The sequence below is a fragment of the Wyeomyia smithii genome, chromosome 2, assembly GCF_029784165.1.
Source record: "Wyeomyia smithii strain HCP4-BCI-WySm-NY-G18 chromosome 2, ASM2978416v1, whole genome shotgun sequence".
In the NCBI taxonomy this organism is placed as follows: Eukaryota; Metazoa; Arthropoda; class Insecta; order Diptera; family Culicidae; genus Wyeomyia; species Wyeomyia smithii.
This window is the reverse complement of record NC_073695.1, coordinates 1953662-1968523: the sequence shown is the minus strand read 5'-3', so window position 1 is coordinate 1968523 and position 14862 is coordinate 1953662. Positions and strand designations below refer to the sequence as shown.

Below are 14862 nucleotides of genomic sequence, written 5' to 3'. Positions count from 1 at the left end.
CAGAACATTTTTAAGTGTTGATGATGTAATCCTTCCACAACGCATCTTTGTATGACCTCGTCCAATTCCATAAAAAAGGGACGATCATTTTAATAGATCATTTTTTGATCTGGCTGAATTATTGATATATTATTAAGGAAAAAATTATAATCTGCAGCTGTGCACATAATTTAAAAAAAAAATCACGTTTTGCTCAGCTTTTCAAGTCGATGCATAAAAATTAGCTTTACAACCCAATTTGCCTGGAAAACGCAATTTAAAATTATTTTGCTTAGTTTGTTTGTTTCTCATTTACACAGATTTTTTAAGCTGTGGGCTAACTTTTGCATACTCTTGTCCTACCGAGTTCATTTCTGTCCAGTTTTAACATATGTTTTACACAAATTTAGTAATATTAGAACGAGTAAATATTTTTTTAGTATGGGGGGTTAATTAATATTATTAATTTTGACATATATCCCGAAAGACAGAAAAAATCATTCTGGAGAACTTTTCGAAAGACACTTTTGCACTTAATCATCGCCATTTTCGTTGTCGAAGGCAGAAGAAAAATAAGCAGGACTCAAATACAAATAACGTTTAGTATAAAATCGAATGCCAACATTTTTTTCTTACGTTAGAATAATTATGATGTTTGACGTTCATATTTCAAATAAAAATTGTTCTGCTTTTTATTGTATTACTTCATCAGAAGTCCAAATAATAATTACATCCGTTTCAATAAATTAATCGTGTCGATGAAACTAGTTCGGGAACGTAGTTACGTAATATGTTAACGTTCATAATGCCTTTCAAAAAAAGTCGCTATCCTGGGGGTTCACTGTGGAGTCATCCCAAACATCATGCGGTAAGTTTATTCTGGCTGTTCAAGAGGTTCAAGACGAAGCTGTCAAGCTCGTGCGTTTCGAAGCAAAACAATTGAAAAATTTTGTCGGCTTCTACGATATTCATCAGCGGGGCGAAACATTTTACTTCCGAATTAACTCAGGATGATGAAAGGTAAGGGCTGTTTTTAGTAATGATGCGCTTGTCGTTGACTATCAACTCTTTGTAGAGAAAATAAAATTAGAAGATGATAATGGCAAACTGGGGAATGCGAAATCACTCTCCCTTAGTAGTGGAGATCCTTCCGGTCCGATTGTGCGTAAAGGATCGTTGATGTCTTTTCGCACCAATAATTTTATGGAAATCCCAACTAAAGATACGGTAAGTTTGAGTATTTTTAGTTCCAAGACCTGAGTTAAATCTAATTTTTTATTGCAGTTTGGTCGCTGTCGATATGTTTCCGTATTCCAAAAATGTAACCGAGTTGGTGAAGGAACGTACGGGATAGTCTGTAAGTTTGTGCATCAAACATTTCTCTTGTTGAGTGTGCTCAATTATAAACCTATTTGCAGTTCGCGCTAAAGATACAAAAACCAATGAGATAGTGGCGCTCAAAAAAGTACGAATTGATCAACAAATTTTCAAAGATGGCTTCCCTATCAGTGGTTTACGTGAGATTCAAATTTTGAAAAACTGTAACCATGACAATGTGGTTAAGCTGAAGGAAGTCGTGGTGGGCAACAGTTTGGAAAGCATCTTTTTAGTCATGGAATTTTGTGAACAGGACTTGGCTTCATTGTTGGATAATATGGAAACTCCATTTTCCGAGTCACAAGTTAAATGTATCATAATTCAGCTGCTGAAAGGATTGAAATATTTGCACTCCAATTTCATGATTCATAGAGATCTCAAAGTGTCCAACTTGCTGCTCACCGACAAAGGTTGTCTTAAGATCGCAGACTTTGGTTTGGCTCGTTATATTAGTGATTCTGGAAAGGCAATGACCCCTGGTTTGGTAACACTTTGGTACCGCTCTCCGGAGTTGCTGTTTGGAGCGAAGGAACAGACAACAGCTGTTGATATGTGGGCTACTGGATGCATTCTAGGTGAATTGTTGTCTCATAAGCCGCTTATGCCTGGTGTCAGTGAAATATCTCAAATTGAACTTATCATTGATCTGCTTGGAACTCCTTCGGAAGCTATATGGCCCGATTTTCCAAAATTACCTGCCGTGCAGAATTTTACATTGAAAGTACAGCCATACAATAACCTAAAACCAAAATTTCCATGGCTTTCATCGGCGGGTTTGCGACTGCTCAACTTTCTGTTTATGTACGATCCAAGCAAAAGAGCCACTGCTGAAGAGTGCCTTCAAAGCAGTTACTTCAAGGAGGCACCTCTGCCTTGCGATCCTAAGCTGATGCCAACATTTCCACACCATCGAGACTTGAAGAATGCTAAGGACACCGCTGAAGCACAACTAACAGCCAACTCTAAAACAGTCATCGATCAAACCTCCATCCCTGCGATATCAGACATACTTGGCTCTCTAGTTAAGAAGCGGAAACTGGAGTAGATTTAAGTCGACTGTTAAAATAAAACATTTAGAATGTCTAGGATTAGTTTATTTTGTTCTCGAAACTCCTTTCAACTGAAAGACTAAGTTGTTTACAAATATTCGCGATCCATCGGTGTGGTTTTTGCTTTCTTGTCCCGAGCCCTAGGGAACCAGCGGTGTTTGGTTGTGTACGTAACCCTGGCCAGCTCGCTACGTACGAACTCCGGGTGCTTGGCTTTTAGGCTACTCGCACCGGCCGCCACCAGTTCATCACGAACAAGAGACGATGTGGATTGAATTTCCGCCGGGTTTATAGGCTTCGAGTACTCGTAGGGAAACTGCGGCTTCGGATGCCAGGCCAGGAAGCACTTCCCCCCGGCGACTGGAGTTACTCTTTGCACCAACGTTTGTGGGTTTCCTTGTGCTGCCTGGACGTTTTCGTACTGCTTCAGGGTCACAAAATGATTCCAGCGACGAGAAAAGTTTCGGCAAAACGACATGATGTAAGATGGAATAACAAAACAAACGTGAACGATTTTGACTAGCAATGGGCGATATTGTATCGGTATCGGAAATATCGATACTTTTGAGACGATATTTCGATTTTTTGGATCGATACACAAGCGTCCGATACTCGACCGTATCGATACTGAAAACCGCGATATTTGTATCGATATTCTTTTGTGCATACCAGGGGGCTCTTGTGGCTGTCAAACTCCATACATTTTCTATCTACCACTCATTGATTCTGGTACCAGCGTTTCTGGTACCCACTTTTTGGTTGATTTGCCCTAAAACAAGTGTAAAAGAGTAAACGTCCCATTTTGTCGGTAGACTTATTCTCAAGTAAATGTCGTTTTAGATGGAAAATAACAAGAGCTCAACATTTGTTTTCAGTACAATGTGCACTTTCAATAAATGAAATAAGTTTTGTAAGCATTTGAAATAAAATATTACCGCCGTGATGAATTTATGATTGGTAAGCAAAATGTTGACGTTTATAGGCCCCTGATGCATACGGACCAGCTAGCTGACATGTTACAAGGGCTAACATCTCAATGTGTACACGAGATCACCGCCACTTTTGATACGAGCTGGAACCACTGAAAAGCTGCCACTGTCAGTATAAGTATCGCACAAGTCTATTTGCACTAGCAAATATTTGGCACTTTTTGACAGATAAAAATTTGGTCGAAGATAATTATATGTCACTCTCCAATTTTAACATGAGGCAAACACGGGCAAACAACAACCATGATGTCAAATAAATTTGACCATTATGTCAGAAGGTCAAAAATTTGACCATTAGATAAAGAGTGTACTACAGGCTTTAGATGGAGAAATAGATAGAGAGAATGTTGTGAGCCAAACGAACTGTCAAAATCTGAGCCAAACGCAGCATAGGGCCAAATTCGAAATTTGTTTTACTTAAGCCACACATTTAAAGCCAAAAAGGAGTGCTCAATAATAACGTGTTCTCAAATACTTTCAAAAATAGGCATAGCTCTACGTTGCATTATTAAGGCACAAAACTTATATTGTTTCTCTGACAGTTGATTAAAATATTGTTTGTTTACATTCATACTCAGCTTCATTAGTTTTTATTTGAATTAATTCTACTTTCTGCGTTAAAATGCATCCACAAACCCCTCAAACGAAATTCAACGTTATCAGAAATGATGTTTGGCTTCGATTTAGTTGGGCTATAACCCAACGAGCGGGAGCCCAACTAAAACGTACCCCAACTAAACATAGCCCAACGAGCGAAATTTGACTGTATTTTAAAAACAAATATAAGTTTTCTGGTTACACTGTTCAGATCGAATATTTGCAAGCGGAAACTAACTCATGCTTTCCGTCGACACAAGTTAGAGTACAAGTGAAAAAAAAAATCGCAATATTTATTAGTTAGAAAAATTCAGCGGTAGACTTCACTATCTTATTTTCGCTGACATATCTAACTTTTTTATGTCATCAACCTCCTCATTAATTAATATGGAAGTGTGTCAATAATTTATACAAATAAGACGGGAGCTTCACAACCCATTGGGCCAGTGAATACAAATCTTGAAGATATAAGTTGTTTAATTCATTTGTTTGCCAAAGCTCAGAATTTCTGCATTACCTGTATGTATTTGTTTGTGGAGTCATTTGATTCATGCTGCTCTAGAGAATGCGGATAGATACCAGAAAAACAACAAAAAGTCGGCACATCAAATTTTCATTGCTGGAAACCACCAAAATTTTGCTGTTTTTTGGTGTGCTGTGCTTCCAGCAATCTGTTCAGCAAAATGAAATTTGCTAATTATTCAGTAATGCTCAATTGCATAAAAGTGACAGGTCGTTTGCTGCATGTTTGGTAAAACAAAATACAACTTGCTGGTTGTCAGCTATGTCAATTTGCTGTTCATTCAGCAAAGCATAAATCAATTTGCTGGTTAACCAGTTAATTCAAGGGAACCATGTTTCCGTCAGGCACCAGATTCCATCCGCCCATCGGATCATAGGCAAATTACTGTTGAACTAGAGATGTATGATTATCATTTCAACTTTGAAGTTCATCTAGCCCAACAAGGACTTAGCTATGGTCCCATATTTGCTATCAGGAGCTTAGCGATGATCCCGTACCAGCTGCACAGCGATCTGGCGCGTTTTACTAATGACAGCTTGACGTAAATTTTTTGACATATCAATTCTTTTGCTGGATTCCAGCAACCATTCATTTACTGTTTTCTGTTCAGCAAATAGTTTTGCTGTATTTTCGCGAATCACTGAATCGAATACTGGTTTTCAGTAAATTCAGGGTGGCCACTCAATATCAATTTTCAATTTCCCGGTTTTTTCCCGGTTTTCCCGATGATATTTAGTGAAATTTCCCGGTGTTTTATTTTTGAAACATATGAGAAAAAAATCAATTTTCACATGCCTATTTGTGCCTTGCAAAAATAGTGTTACAAAACTATTAAAAACATTCCTCCTTCATCGTGTTTAGCTGTTTGTCGACTTTAGCAAGTACCTTCATGGTGATCTGCTGCACAATTTTCGCCCTCTTTATCTCCAAATCGTTGACAATCTTTGCCTTCTCGCGCTTTTTTGCTTTCTTCTGCATCTTACTCTGTCAACCTTCTCTCGAGCTTGCAGTGCTTCTGTATCAGGATGCCAATGAAATGCGTGGGATAAATTCAAGAGTTGGGGCATAGAGTTTTTGTCTTCTAGAAAAATGTCCTCAGGCAAAACTTCAAGCGGACTTTGAGAAGAAGAGCCTCAGAGTGACCAATGAAAAAAATGCACATGAAACTGTCAAGATGCATTTTGCAAAATGCATGAAACGTTGAGATCTGTTATTTCAAAACAATTTTTTTTTTTCGAAAAACTTCGATCCTGGGACTTTAAAATTTTCGAGCTGGGGTGAATGTAATGTATAAGAAATTTTCTCATGGCCCGTAAAATAAATGCAACTGACACTCTGAATAAACAATTTGAAAAAAAAAATTAGCTACTGTTTGTTTTGAAGTAGAATACTTCTCTCAGGACGTTCGGCTACATAGGGATGTGAAATGAAAATCTTAAACCGAAAAAAGTGAAATATATGTCCAATTTCAAATGCTAATAAATCGGTTAGTATTCGATGGGTTTCCTTCGTTATTGCAGCAATAGATTGGAAAATCTTCTAAGATTCTTCCCAAATGAAGATAATTGTGATTTTATTATTCAAACGATTGTACTATTGAAAATAGTCAAGCCTTGTCAAAACGAAAAATTAGACCTCTGATTGGTCGTTATATGCTTGCCTCCCAAGCACGGTCGACAGAATCATATACCTTGCAATTCAAAATATGCCATTTGGCCTATATAAGAGCCTGTTTCAACCGAAGCCGCTCATAATAGTTCTAGACAGTGACAACAGTAGTCATCCTTTAGCAGCAGTAGTAGCAGTGCGTGGATACCAGCGATAGCAGATAGCGGCCACAACTGTGGCATAGCAATGGGTAGCGCACTAGTTGCGACGAATCTCAGCATCGATAGCAGCTGGGCCAGCTGATGCTGCGCGGATACCAATGACAGCGTATAGCGGTCACAACTGTGGCATGGTTACGGATAGCGTAGCAGTTGCAGCGGGTATATCTGACCATGAAGCATTTACGCAATAATTGAATGAAAATTGCAATTACAGCAATCGGCCTTTTTTAGGGCTACTAAATGTATTTGGAAGAGCATGAGGCTGCTGCAAATGCCCAGCAGTGTGATGTTTATTACGATATGTTGATACTGTGCTCAACAAGCGGTATATACGAAACAAATTCGATTTCAAACAGAAAAGTTCGGCACGTTCTGCTCACGATGCCACGATTATTAACAAGGATGTAACGTCTTGAAGAAGACGGTTATAGTTTGACATCACAGCAGAATTTCGACCTTTATACTCATGTCTACCATCGGCAATATCAAACACGCAACAATCGGCTTCCATGCGACACGGAGACAGGAACATTTTCTTCTTCCAAGCCGTGCAACACGACACAATACATGTTATTTTGTTGCTTCAATGAGAGCTCTATCGACAGCTCGACAGAATGTCCACAAGAAATCATTTTTGTACATCCGTGTTACGACACTGAGAAAATCTGTAGGAACAGAAAGTAAATTGGGGGGGCCGGAATGAATGAGATGTATTTTTCGTACATTAGTATTACGACATAAAATTAAAATAAAATAATTTTCGAACGTTGTAGAATGGTATAACCGGAAATAATTAAGTCACTCCTATTTTTCCAGTTATATCATTCCACAACTTTCGAAAAATTTACGTTCGTTTATTTACTGTAAAAAATGACTGACACGCAAGCAGCCGAGTTATCTTTCTTGTAAAAGTATTCTACTTCAACCTTGCGGTCGTGGCTTTGCACACAACCCTCCTGTGAATTTTTGATATAGAAAAAATCTGAGAAATCTTTAACAAATAGCTCTTCAAGGTGGCGTCTTTCCCCAACAAAATCAATTAGTCAAAAGGTCCAACACAGAATGAAAAATTTTTTTTCGTTGCAAGTGGTTAAAATCATACCAAAAATCGGGAAGTACAAACCGGGTAGCTCCGTTCCGGTCCGGTTCGAAATAAAATCGAGACTCGAAGTTTCCGGTCCTATTTGACTTTTGACCGGATTCTCCCCGATGCGATGTCAAACACTATTCACAAGAAGTTTCAATACGCCTCCCGCGACGCTGATAACTTTTTAACTTCTTTAAAATCTGACAATATATGTTACGGAACAGTAAATTTATCCACCTGATCAAGCCTGATTTTATTTGACGCAGATCTTGCTGCGAAGCCGCTGTCGACTTTAGGAACCATTCAAATATTACATAACGCGGAATTTGGCAATTTTCAATACCCACCCACCCCCTTGTAACGCAATTTTACATGTTTGCCACATGCAATATAACGCTCCGCCGAATACCCCCCCACCCCCTAGAGCGTTATGTATTATTTGAATGATCCCTTAACTGAAACCAACAACCAGCTTTCCCCTATCCGGCAGAATCATGCCAGTTAGGTAAACATAAAAAAACAGGGTCTCATGTTGACATTTCCTCAGAAACTGTTGAACAAATAAAGCGGCAGACATGAAGGAGGATGATTTTCCCGGCGTGAAGCCTAATTTCCCGGTTTTCACGTATTTTTTTCCCGGTGATTTAAAATTCCCGGCTTTTTCCCGCTTTTCCCGTTTTTCCGGTAGAGTGGCCACCCTGAGTAAATGTATTTATCAAAAATTCAAAAAATGATCTCAGCTATAGTATCGATACTTCTGGTATCGATACTTTTTGACCGATATTTCGAGTATCTCGATACTTTTGGTTCTTCGGGTATCGATACTGAAGTATCGATACTCTCCGTCGTATCGCCCAATGCTAATTTTGACAGCTGCAGTTCTGATAACTTTGACACATGAGATAAATCTATTCTAGCGCTAACTGCGGACAATAGCGCGAAACGTTTGGTTTTGTGGGTATTGTTTCCAAATTATGCGTTCTTTATTCATAACCTATAAATACAGTCAAAATCAACATGCAATAGAAAAGCAGCTACCTGAAATCGCTATGATCACTATTAATTCTGCAATCATAAAATATTCAAAATGAAATATAAGCAATATGGAAATGATGCAGATGCGCGGCAGAACGAAAGCCGCTGTAAAAACACACCGCTGTAACAATTCTGCCACGCTGATTGCTTTGAATGAAAAATCATTAATCGAGAAACGTCATTAGTGTGGTGTTTATTGTTTATAATTTGTCTAAAGAACGATAGAACTTGTTTAAAAATCCATAATTTTACGGTAATAATCATATAAAAACCAGCCAGCTTAGTAACAAATTGTAAAAAGAAGTTCGTCGTGATTGCGTTTATAATAACTGTTTATTAAACAAAAAACATGGAAAAATCGGAGCAAACCTCCACCGGCGGCTGCGAGGACATAGAAAACGACCGTAAGTTTGCATTTCCAGCGCGATAGATGGTTTCAAAAAAGCATAAGTTTTTCTTTACCCTGCTCAGCTTTCTTCCACGCTTTTCTAATCGATGAACCGGAATCCCGGATCGATCTGGCCTCGACGATGACCATTGGGGAACAGATAGCGAAGTTGACGGACGGTATGGAACAGGTGTCGACGCGAATTAAAACCCAGGTGCGTGACCAGTACGGCTCACTGTTGTCGCAGGCGAATCATGCCGGCCATCTGAATGCTGAGATTGGCTCAATTTCGGAACAGCTCGAAGCGCTACGTGAGGGAGCCGACCGGCTTAAAAAAATTGTAAACGTTCCCTACGAACAGTTGGAAACGCAAACCAAAATACTTGGTCGGTTGCACGAGGCATCTCATTTACTTCGTCAGAGTGGTAGATTTTTACAGATTCACAAAACACTAGAGAATGCGTCCAAGTTGCCTGATCAGGCCGCTATCGTATACGAGTTGGACTGCCTAATGGAAGATGTAGACCTGGGTAAACTTGATTTTTTGAAAGAGGAAATATCTCATGTAGCTGCTGTGAAAGGGCGCCTTCTGAAGGTTGCCAATCGTGATTTGTTTGAAAACATCGAAAATAAGAAGCAAGACGAAACCAAGGAATGTTTGCTAATTTACCTGAACATGAAAACGTTGGACAAATGTTTGAACAACATTTTGGAAACGTATCAGCGATACGTGAAGGGTAAGCCTATTTTCATGTGCTAACCGTGTTATTTTACTAAATGAAACATTTTTAGATTCAATTAAAGAATGCTTCACGGCGTCTGACGTTGTGAAAAGTGCGAAAACAAACTTGTCCGGTGTTTCGAGTAAGGAGAAAACAGAGCGCCAGCAACACAAGGGTCCCGGCAAGGTTCCCACACTAACCAGCTCGGTAACTTTTCGTACCAAACTGTGGCAGGCGCTGGAGTGGTTATTTTTGGACGAATTCAACAGTTATTGCCAGCAAATTTCCTTCCTGCAGCATTGTTTGTTAGAGTTACCCTTAACGGAAGATTGCCTCGATATGGCCAAAACTCTAAGCAAGCGGTTTTGGGACCAGCTCCAAAAACAGCTGATTGATTCTTTCACAAATGCGCAGCCTCATGTGCAACAGGCACTACAGCAGGGACTACCAAAGTTACTTTCGGTGGCGCGAGGACTGGAACGTAATGTTGAGGGTGCCTTTGATTTTGACGAGAACGTGTTCGTTTCATTGGAAGGCGGTTATCTGGAGAAATGTGCGAACAACTTGAAGGCAGTGTTGATTGATATAGATTTTCCGAATCAGGAGGTTATTGATGCCCTTGTTCGGGCCGCATCTAGCGAGCTAAACGCAGCGATCGTGGACGAACGACTGACCAACTTGGTTACAGGAGTAATTTGTGTATCCATCAAAGATCTTTGGAACCGGATCGAACGAAATGTGAAACTCGGAGGTGACACACAGCAAGTATTAGGTAAGATTTACAAAAACTAGTTTGGGATTGTAATCTATTTGACGATTCGTATTTGTAGACAACCCAAATGCGGCTCAATCGCAAAACATTACATTGGCCAATGTTGTGCATTATCACCATCAAGCTATCAATCGTTTAATTCAGAATTTGGGAGCGAAGTTTTCCGGTTCGGAATCAGCTGGAAAATTGAAGCAAAGCCTCAACGAAGGACGAACTATCACTCTAGCTATTATTCAACAATTAATCACTTCGATTCATTCCGCCGTAAACATCATTCTGCTTAGCATGCATCGAGAACCGGGATTGAACACAACAACGATTTCAACGGCTGGTGCCTCGTTCTATATGAAAGAGTTGCATGATTTTCTTCTTCGCTCATGGAACTGTCACATTGTTCCCTTCGCGGATAAATCTATAGTGGAGGAATGTGGTCAAAGTTTGGCCGTACGCTGCATTGAGTTGTTCGTTCAGAATGTAGCAATCCTACGTCCGATTTCCAGCGTCGGTCGGCAGCGGCTTCGTTCTGATTCGCATCATCTGGAAGTGGCACTGAAACCTATCGTTCCCGATCTGACCGTTCTAGGTAAAAGTCTCCGTCTGCTTAGGGCGATATCCTCACTGTTGGTGGTATCCGCCGAAGAACTAGTTCAGCAAACATCGGAACGAGGTGGAAGTGTGCCTTCGTATATTGTGCTGTTTATGCTTTTTGGGTATGCTGGAGCAGATCTGGCCAGTCCGCATGTAACCGCAGGATGGTCCAACGAGAGGCTTATTCAATGGTTGGAATCGCACACATCCGATGCGGAGCGATTGGAACTGATTACTGGTGCACTTCAGCGGTACAGGGCCATCGTTCGACAAAAGAACATTACCCAGTACGATGTCGTGTATCCGCTAATGACGAGCTACCTGGAAGACTCCATCAGGGCGTTGAATGCTGAAAAGAGTGGATAAGATGTAAGTACCTATCAGTATGGTAATGACTTGAGAAAGTTTATTTTAATATTATAATACATTGTTATATTGCGAAGGAACATAATGTTTATAATAATAATACTAAGTATTAAGACCTATTTTATCCTTAGTATGATGCAGTTTTTATTGGAGAGAAATCATTACTGTTGACATCTTTTTCTTGGACGTTGTTAATTCACTTTCATGGCGAGAGATCATGGGGATCATATGCCAAATCCAGAATGCGCATTCATAAAAGTCAGTCTTGTGCTGTTCCTCCGAATATTAATCGCAGGATTGTACGCTCGAAGACCCCAAGCTTTCGTCGATTGGCTTCGTTCCAAGTCCACGATTCATGTCCGTAAAGCGCCACCGCGAGGATAGTTTTGGCAGAGTTTATGGCAAGCCCAACTCCCGCAGTTTCCCTCTTGAGAAGTCAAAACGGCGCTTGATATGGAACCATCAATGATGGCACGGATCAGTCTCGAGCATTAAAGACTGGAACGCGCAAAAATTGGTCGACTTCGAATTGGTGTATTTCTGTTAAAAATGCTTTAAAAAAAAACATGAACCGACGATGAAGATGGTGACAGCTAAATATAAGCGGAATCCTAACCTCCTCGTTGTCTCCCATACTAATGTGCAGCGGGCCAAAAAACGAGACGGGTTGTCGATGTTTAAGACGGTGAAGGTGGCGAAGCCAGATTACGAACAAAATACCTCGGCAAAGCGGTGGCCCGAAAAACTGCTTACAAAGATCGACTGTGAGTAAATACATAGGCGTAGCCAGAGGGGGGCAGGGGGGCCGTTGCCTCCCCCCCTAAATGTTGACATTGGTGCAGACGTTTGTTTTCAATAATTCTAATAGCACAAAACGGCATCTTTAGCCCATAGAAAAATCTGTGTAAAGTAACAGCCAGATCAAAAATAATTGATTGAAATGCTTTCGCTATGTTGCGTGGAATTGCACAGGTTTTTCAGTTGATCCACCAAGGATATTGCAGCGGCAAAAGTACCGGGCAAATCCGCCTGCATCAATTAGTTTGGAGTATTGGAACCGAGCTGTGACAATTCCTTATCTTGATTCTCTTGTAACCTCACTGGAAACACGTTTCGATGAAGATAGTGCACCTTCCTACGCGTTGTCCTTGCTGCATCCCGCTAACGTAATACGCATGTCGTTGGAAGAATTCAAGCGCAAAACCGAAAATTTCGTAATTTTTTATGAAGTTGACCATTTTGTTGGAGAGGTGGAAGTTTTGTATTAACAATGCAGCAGTATGAGAGCAGATCGTAAGAATTTGGAAGAGTTGTATCTTGTAAGTCCTGGTAGCGGTTAAACAACAACGTCCGAACGTAACTCCGTTTTCTTCGTCGAAGACAAACTCGATGATGTTCGAAGAGAGGGACTCCAAAATCTGCTCCGGGGTTTGATACTGACGCTGCTGCTGCTGGACCGCTATCCGCTGTAAAATTTAGACCATCTTGTGAATCATATCTTGAATTCCCTGCTGGCTGCTGATCAACTCTATCTTCTGCCATGTTCGTGGATTCTCAAGATCCTCGTCGCCAAAATAATATGACCAAAGGTTTAAATGAACTGAAGACTTTTTAGTAAAGAACATCTATTTATATTTGAGGTTGGACAAAGAATAATAAAATTTTCCACTCTGATGTCAAGGACAACTTTTCACTTGATGTAACAATCACTAAAGACTAGTATTTATTTCTATTTTTCAAAACACACTAAAGTCGCTTTTGACGCGGGGATACGTGCCGCGTAAAAAAACGCGTAAATTCCGGAATCCGCGTAAAAACCATTTTTTTACTTCAAAAATTTTGAAGAGCTTGCCCCCCTCCCCCCTATTTGAAATTCTGGCTAAGCCCATGAGTAAATATATAAGTTGAACTACCAAAAGAAAAACAAGTAGATTTTTTGATTATGAATTTTGAGTGAAACAATCTTTTTGTCGATCAATTTTTGCGCGTTCCAGTCTGCTATAATTCATTTGCTTTATCTGTTATCCTGAAGTTTATAAACAGATGGTGAGTTTGCATGTTGACTTCTCGAAATGCATCGAGAATTTGTCGTAGTGGAGCGTCCTCCACGTAACCCACCTTGGTATTCGCCAACAAATGTCTGTAGAACAAGATGTGGGAGAGAATTTTATGTACGGTATTGAAAAGAGTTATACCCCGATAGTTGCTACAGTCCAGGCGCTGGCCTTTTTTTAGATCGGGCATATAAGACCATCCAACCAGTCCGAGGGCAATTCTTCGCCAGCTCACACTTTTAGCCAGATCTGATGGATGGCACGATGAGCTTGGCGGGAATGCCGTTCTTTCCAGCTGTCTTGCAGTTCTTCAGCACATTAACCACTCTCTTTGTCCATGGATGGTCGATCCACAGCTTTTTTATCATTCTCAATATCAGTCCTGCTCCTTTTGACGCCTCTGTCTTCCTAGCCGTTCAACAGCACACTAAAATGTTGTTTCCAATGCCATACCACCTCTGATTTATCAATAACCAGATACCGTTACCCATCGTTGCACATCACAGGGGCAGACACGTTCCGATTTCTGATTCCGTTAATCTTTTTGTAGAAGCTCAGTATCGTGCTTGGAGAAGCAACCTTCCGTCTCCGTAAGATCACGCTCCCAAGGCTGACCTTTCTCCCGGCGATGGTGTCTCTTTTCAGAGGTTCTAACTGCTCGATATCTCCCTACACTCTGACGTGTCTTAACTGTCAAACCCCTCATTGGGCGTGGCTATCGCAGATATACCCAACACTTCTCACGCTGTGGTGCTCCGCCAACCACGCTCGACGCCTGGGTTCGAATCCAAACGCTGACATAGGTGTTGATGGTTGTGGGTAAACATGTAAATTTTCAGTCACTAGCAATATTTCAAGCAAATGTGTTCTTTGATTCATCAGGTGTTGTTCAACTATTTCCACTCGCGTACAAGTTTCCCATATAAACGCTGCTGATTGTTTTTCGCTTCTAAAAATTTCAAATACCATAGAAGGAGACTGAATGATTCAAACACGATAATATTTATTGTATCCAAGTGAGATATTTTAGCCAGTGATACAAAATCATGAATCCAAGTGAACGTTAGATTGCGTTCAACTGTTTGCTTACCGGAGCAAGTAGGTATCAACAATGCTTATGGAAATTGTAGCATGGAACATTAGCAACATGTGATACTTGAAATCACCAAGAATTATTGTGGTATACTACGGTGAAAGCACGACGTGGAGTAGCCGAATTCCGCCTACAAGCAACCAACATTTGAAAGAATCGTTGCGATCGTTCGAGTGCAGTCGTTTACAATTCTCTCGTGAAACACTCGCTAAATGTTGCTCGCTCCGCCTACAGCAGGCGATAGTGAAACAAAATCGTCAAAGAAAGCTACTATATATTTCTTTGCTCTAAGTTATCTCTTGCATGCGTGAGAATGTGTCATTTTTAATAGTGATGGTTAGCTGGGATTGAAAGCTTATGTACAGAACGTTCAGAAATGATACCCGAATGATTGTTATGCGATACGATTTTTCC

The 14862-nt window shown here is 40.4% G+C and overlaps 3 protein-coding genes across 3 annotated transcripts; 2 read left to right on the top strand and 1 right to left on the bottom strand.

The window, feature by feature from the left end:
* The first annotated feature begins 840 nt into the window (after nt 1-840).
* LOC129725859 (cyclin-dependent kinase 10) lies at nt 841-2439 on the top strand. Its single transcript, XM_055682198.1, has 4 exons — nt 841-999; nt 1055-1206; nt 1264-1336; nt 1398-2439. Exons 1-4 carry the CDS (start codon nt 990-992, stop codon nt 2399-2401), a joined length of 1239 nt encoding a protein of 412 aa, XP_055538173.1. The 5' UTR covers nt 841-989; the 3' UTR covers nt 2402-2439.
* On the bottom strand, nt 2429-2931 carry LOC129725864 (39S ribosomal protein L42, mitochondrial). The gene has a single exon (XM_055682203.1). The coding sequence runs from the start codon at nt 2881-2883 to the stop codon at nt 2494-2496; it is 390 nt and encodes a 129-aa protein (XP_055538178.1). The 5' UTR covers nt 2884-2931; the 3' UTR covers nt 2429-2493.
* A 5499-nt stretch (nt 2932-8430) lies between these two features.
* On the top strand, nt 8431-11425 carry LOC129725856 (conserved oligomeric Golgi complex subunit 5). Its single transcript, XM_055682191.1, has 4 exons — nt 8431-8869; nt 8937-9590; nt 9646-10347; nt 10406-11425. Exons 1-4 carry the CDS (start codon nt 8815-8817, stop codon nt 11299-11301), a joined length of 2307 nt encoding a protein of 768 aa, XP_055538166.1. The 5' UTR covers nt 8431-8814; the 3' UTR covers nt 11302-11425.
* Nucleotides 11426-14862: the final 3437 nt, after the last annotated feature.

Excerpts from the sequence above, each read along its gene's own strand:
- LOC129725859 (XM_055682198.1), top strand. Across the intron at positions 1,207-1,263 it reads AAATCCCAACTAAAGATACG|TTTGGTCGCTGTCGATATGT; the intron begins GTAAGTTTGAGT and ends TTTTTATTGCAG. Across the intron at positions 1,337-1,397 it reads AGGAACGTACGGGATAGTCT|TTCGCGCTAAAGATACAAAA; the intron begins GTAAGTTTGTGC and ends ACCTATTTGCAG.
- LOC129725864 (XM_055682203.1), bottom strand. The coding sequence starts at position 2,883 with ATGTCGTTTTGCCGAAACTTTTCTCGTCGCTGGAATCATTTTGTGACC.
- LOC129725856 (XM_055682191.1), top strand. The coding sequence starts at position 8,815 with ATGGAAAAATCGGAGCAAACCTCCACCGGCGGCTGCGAGGACATAGAA. Across the intron at positions 9,591-9,645 it reads GTATCAGCGATACGTGAAGG|ATTCAATTAAAGAATGCTTC; the intron begins GTAAGCCTATTT and ends AAACATTTTTAG. Across the intron at positions 10,348-10,405 it reads TGACACACAGCAAGTATTAG|ACAACCCAAATGCGGCTCAA; the intron begins GTAAGATTTACA and ends TCGTATTTGTAG.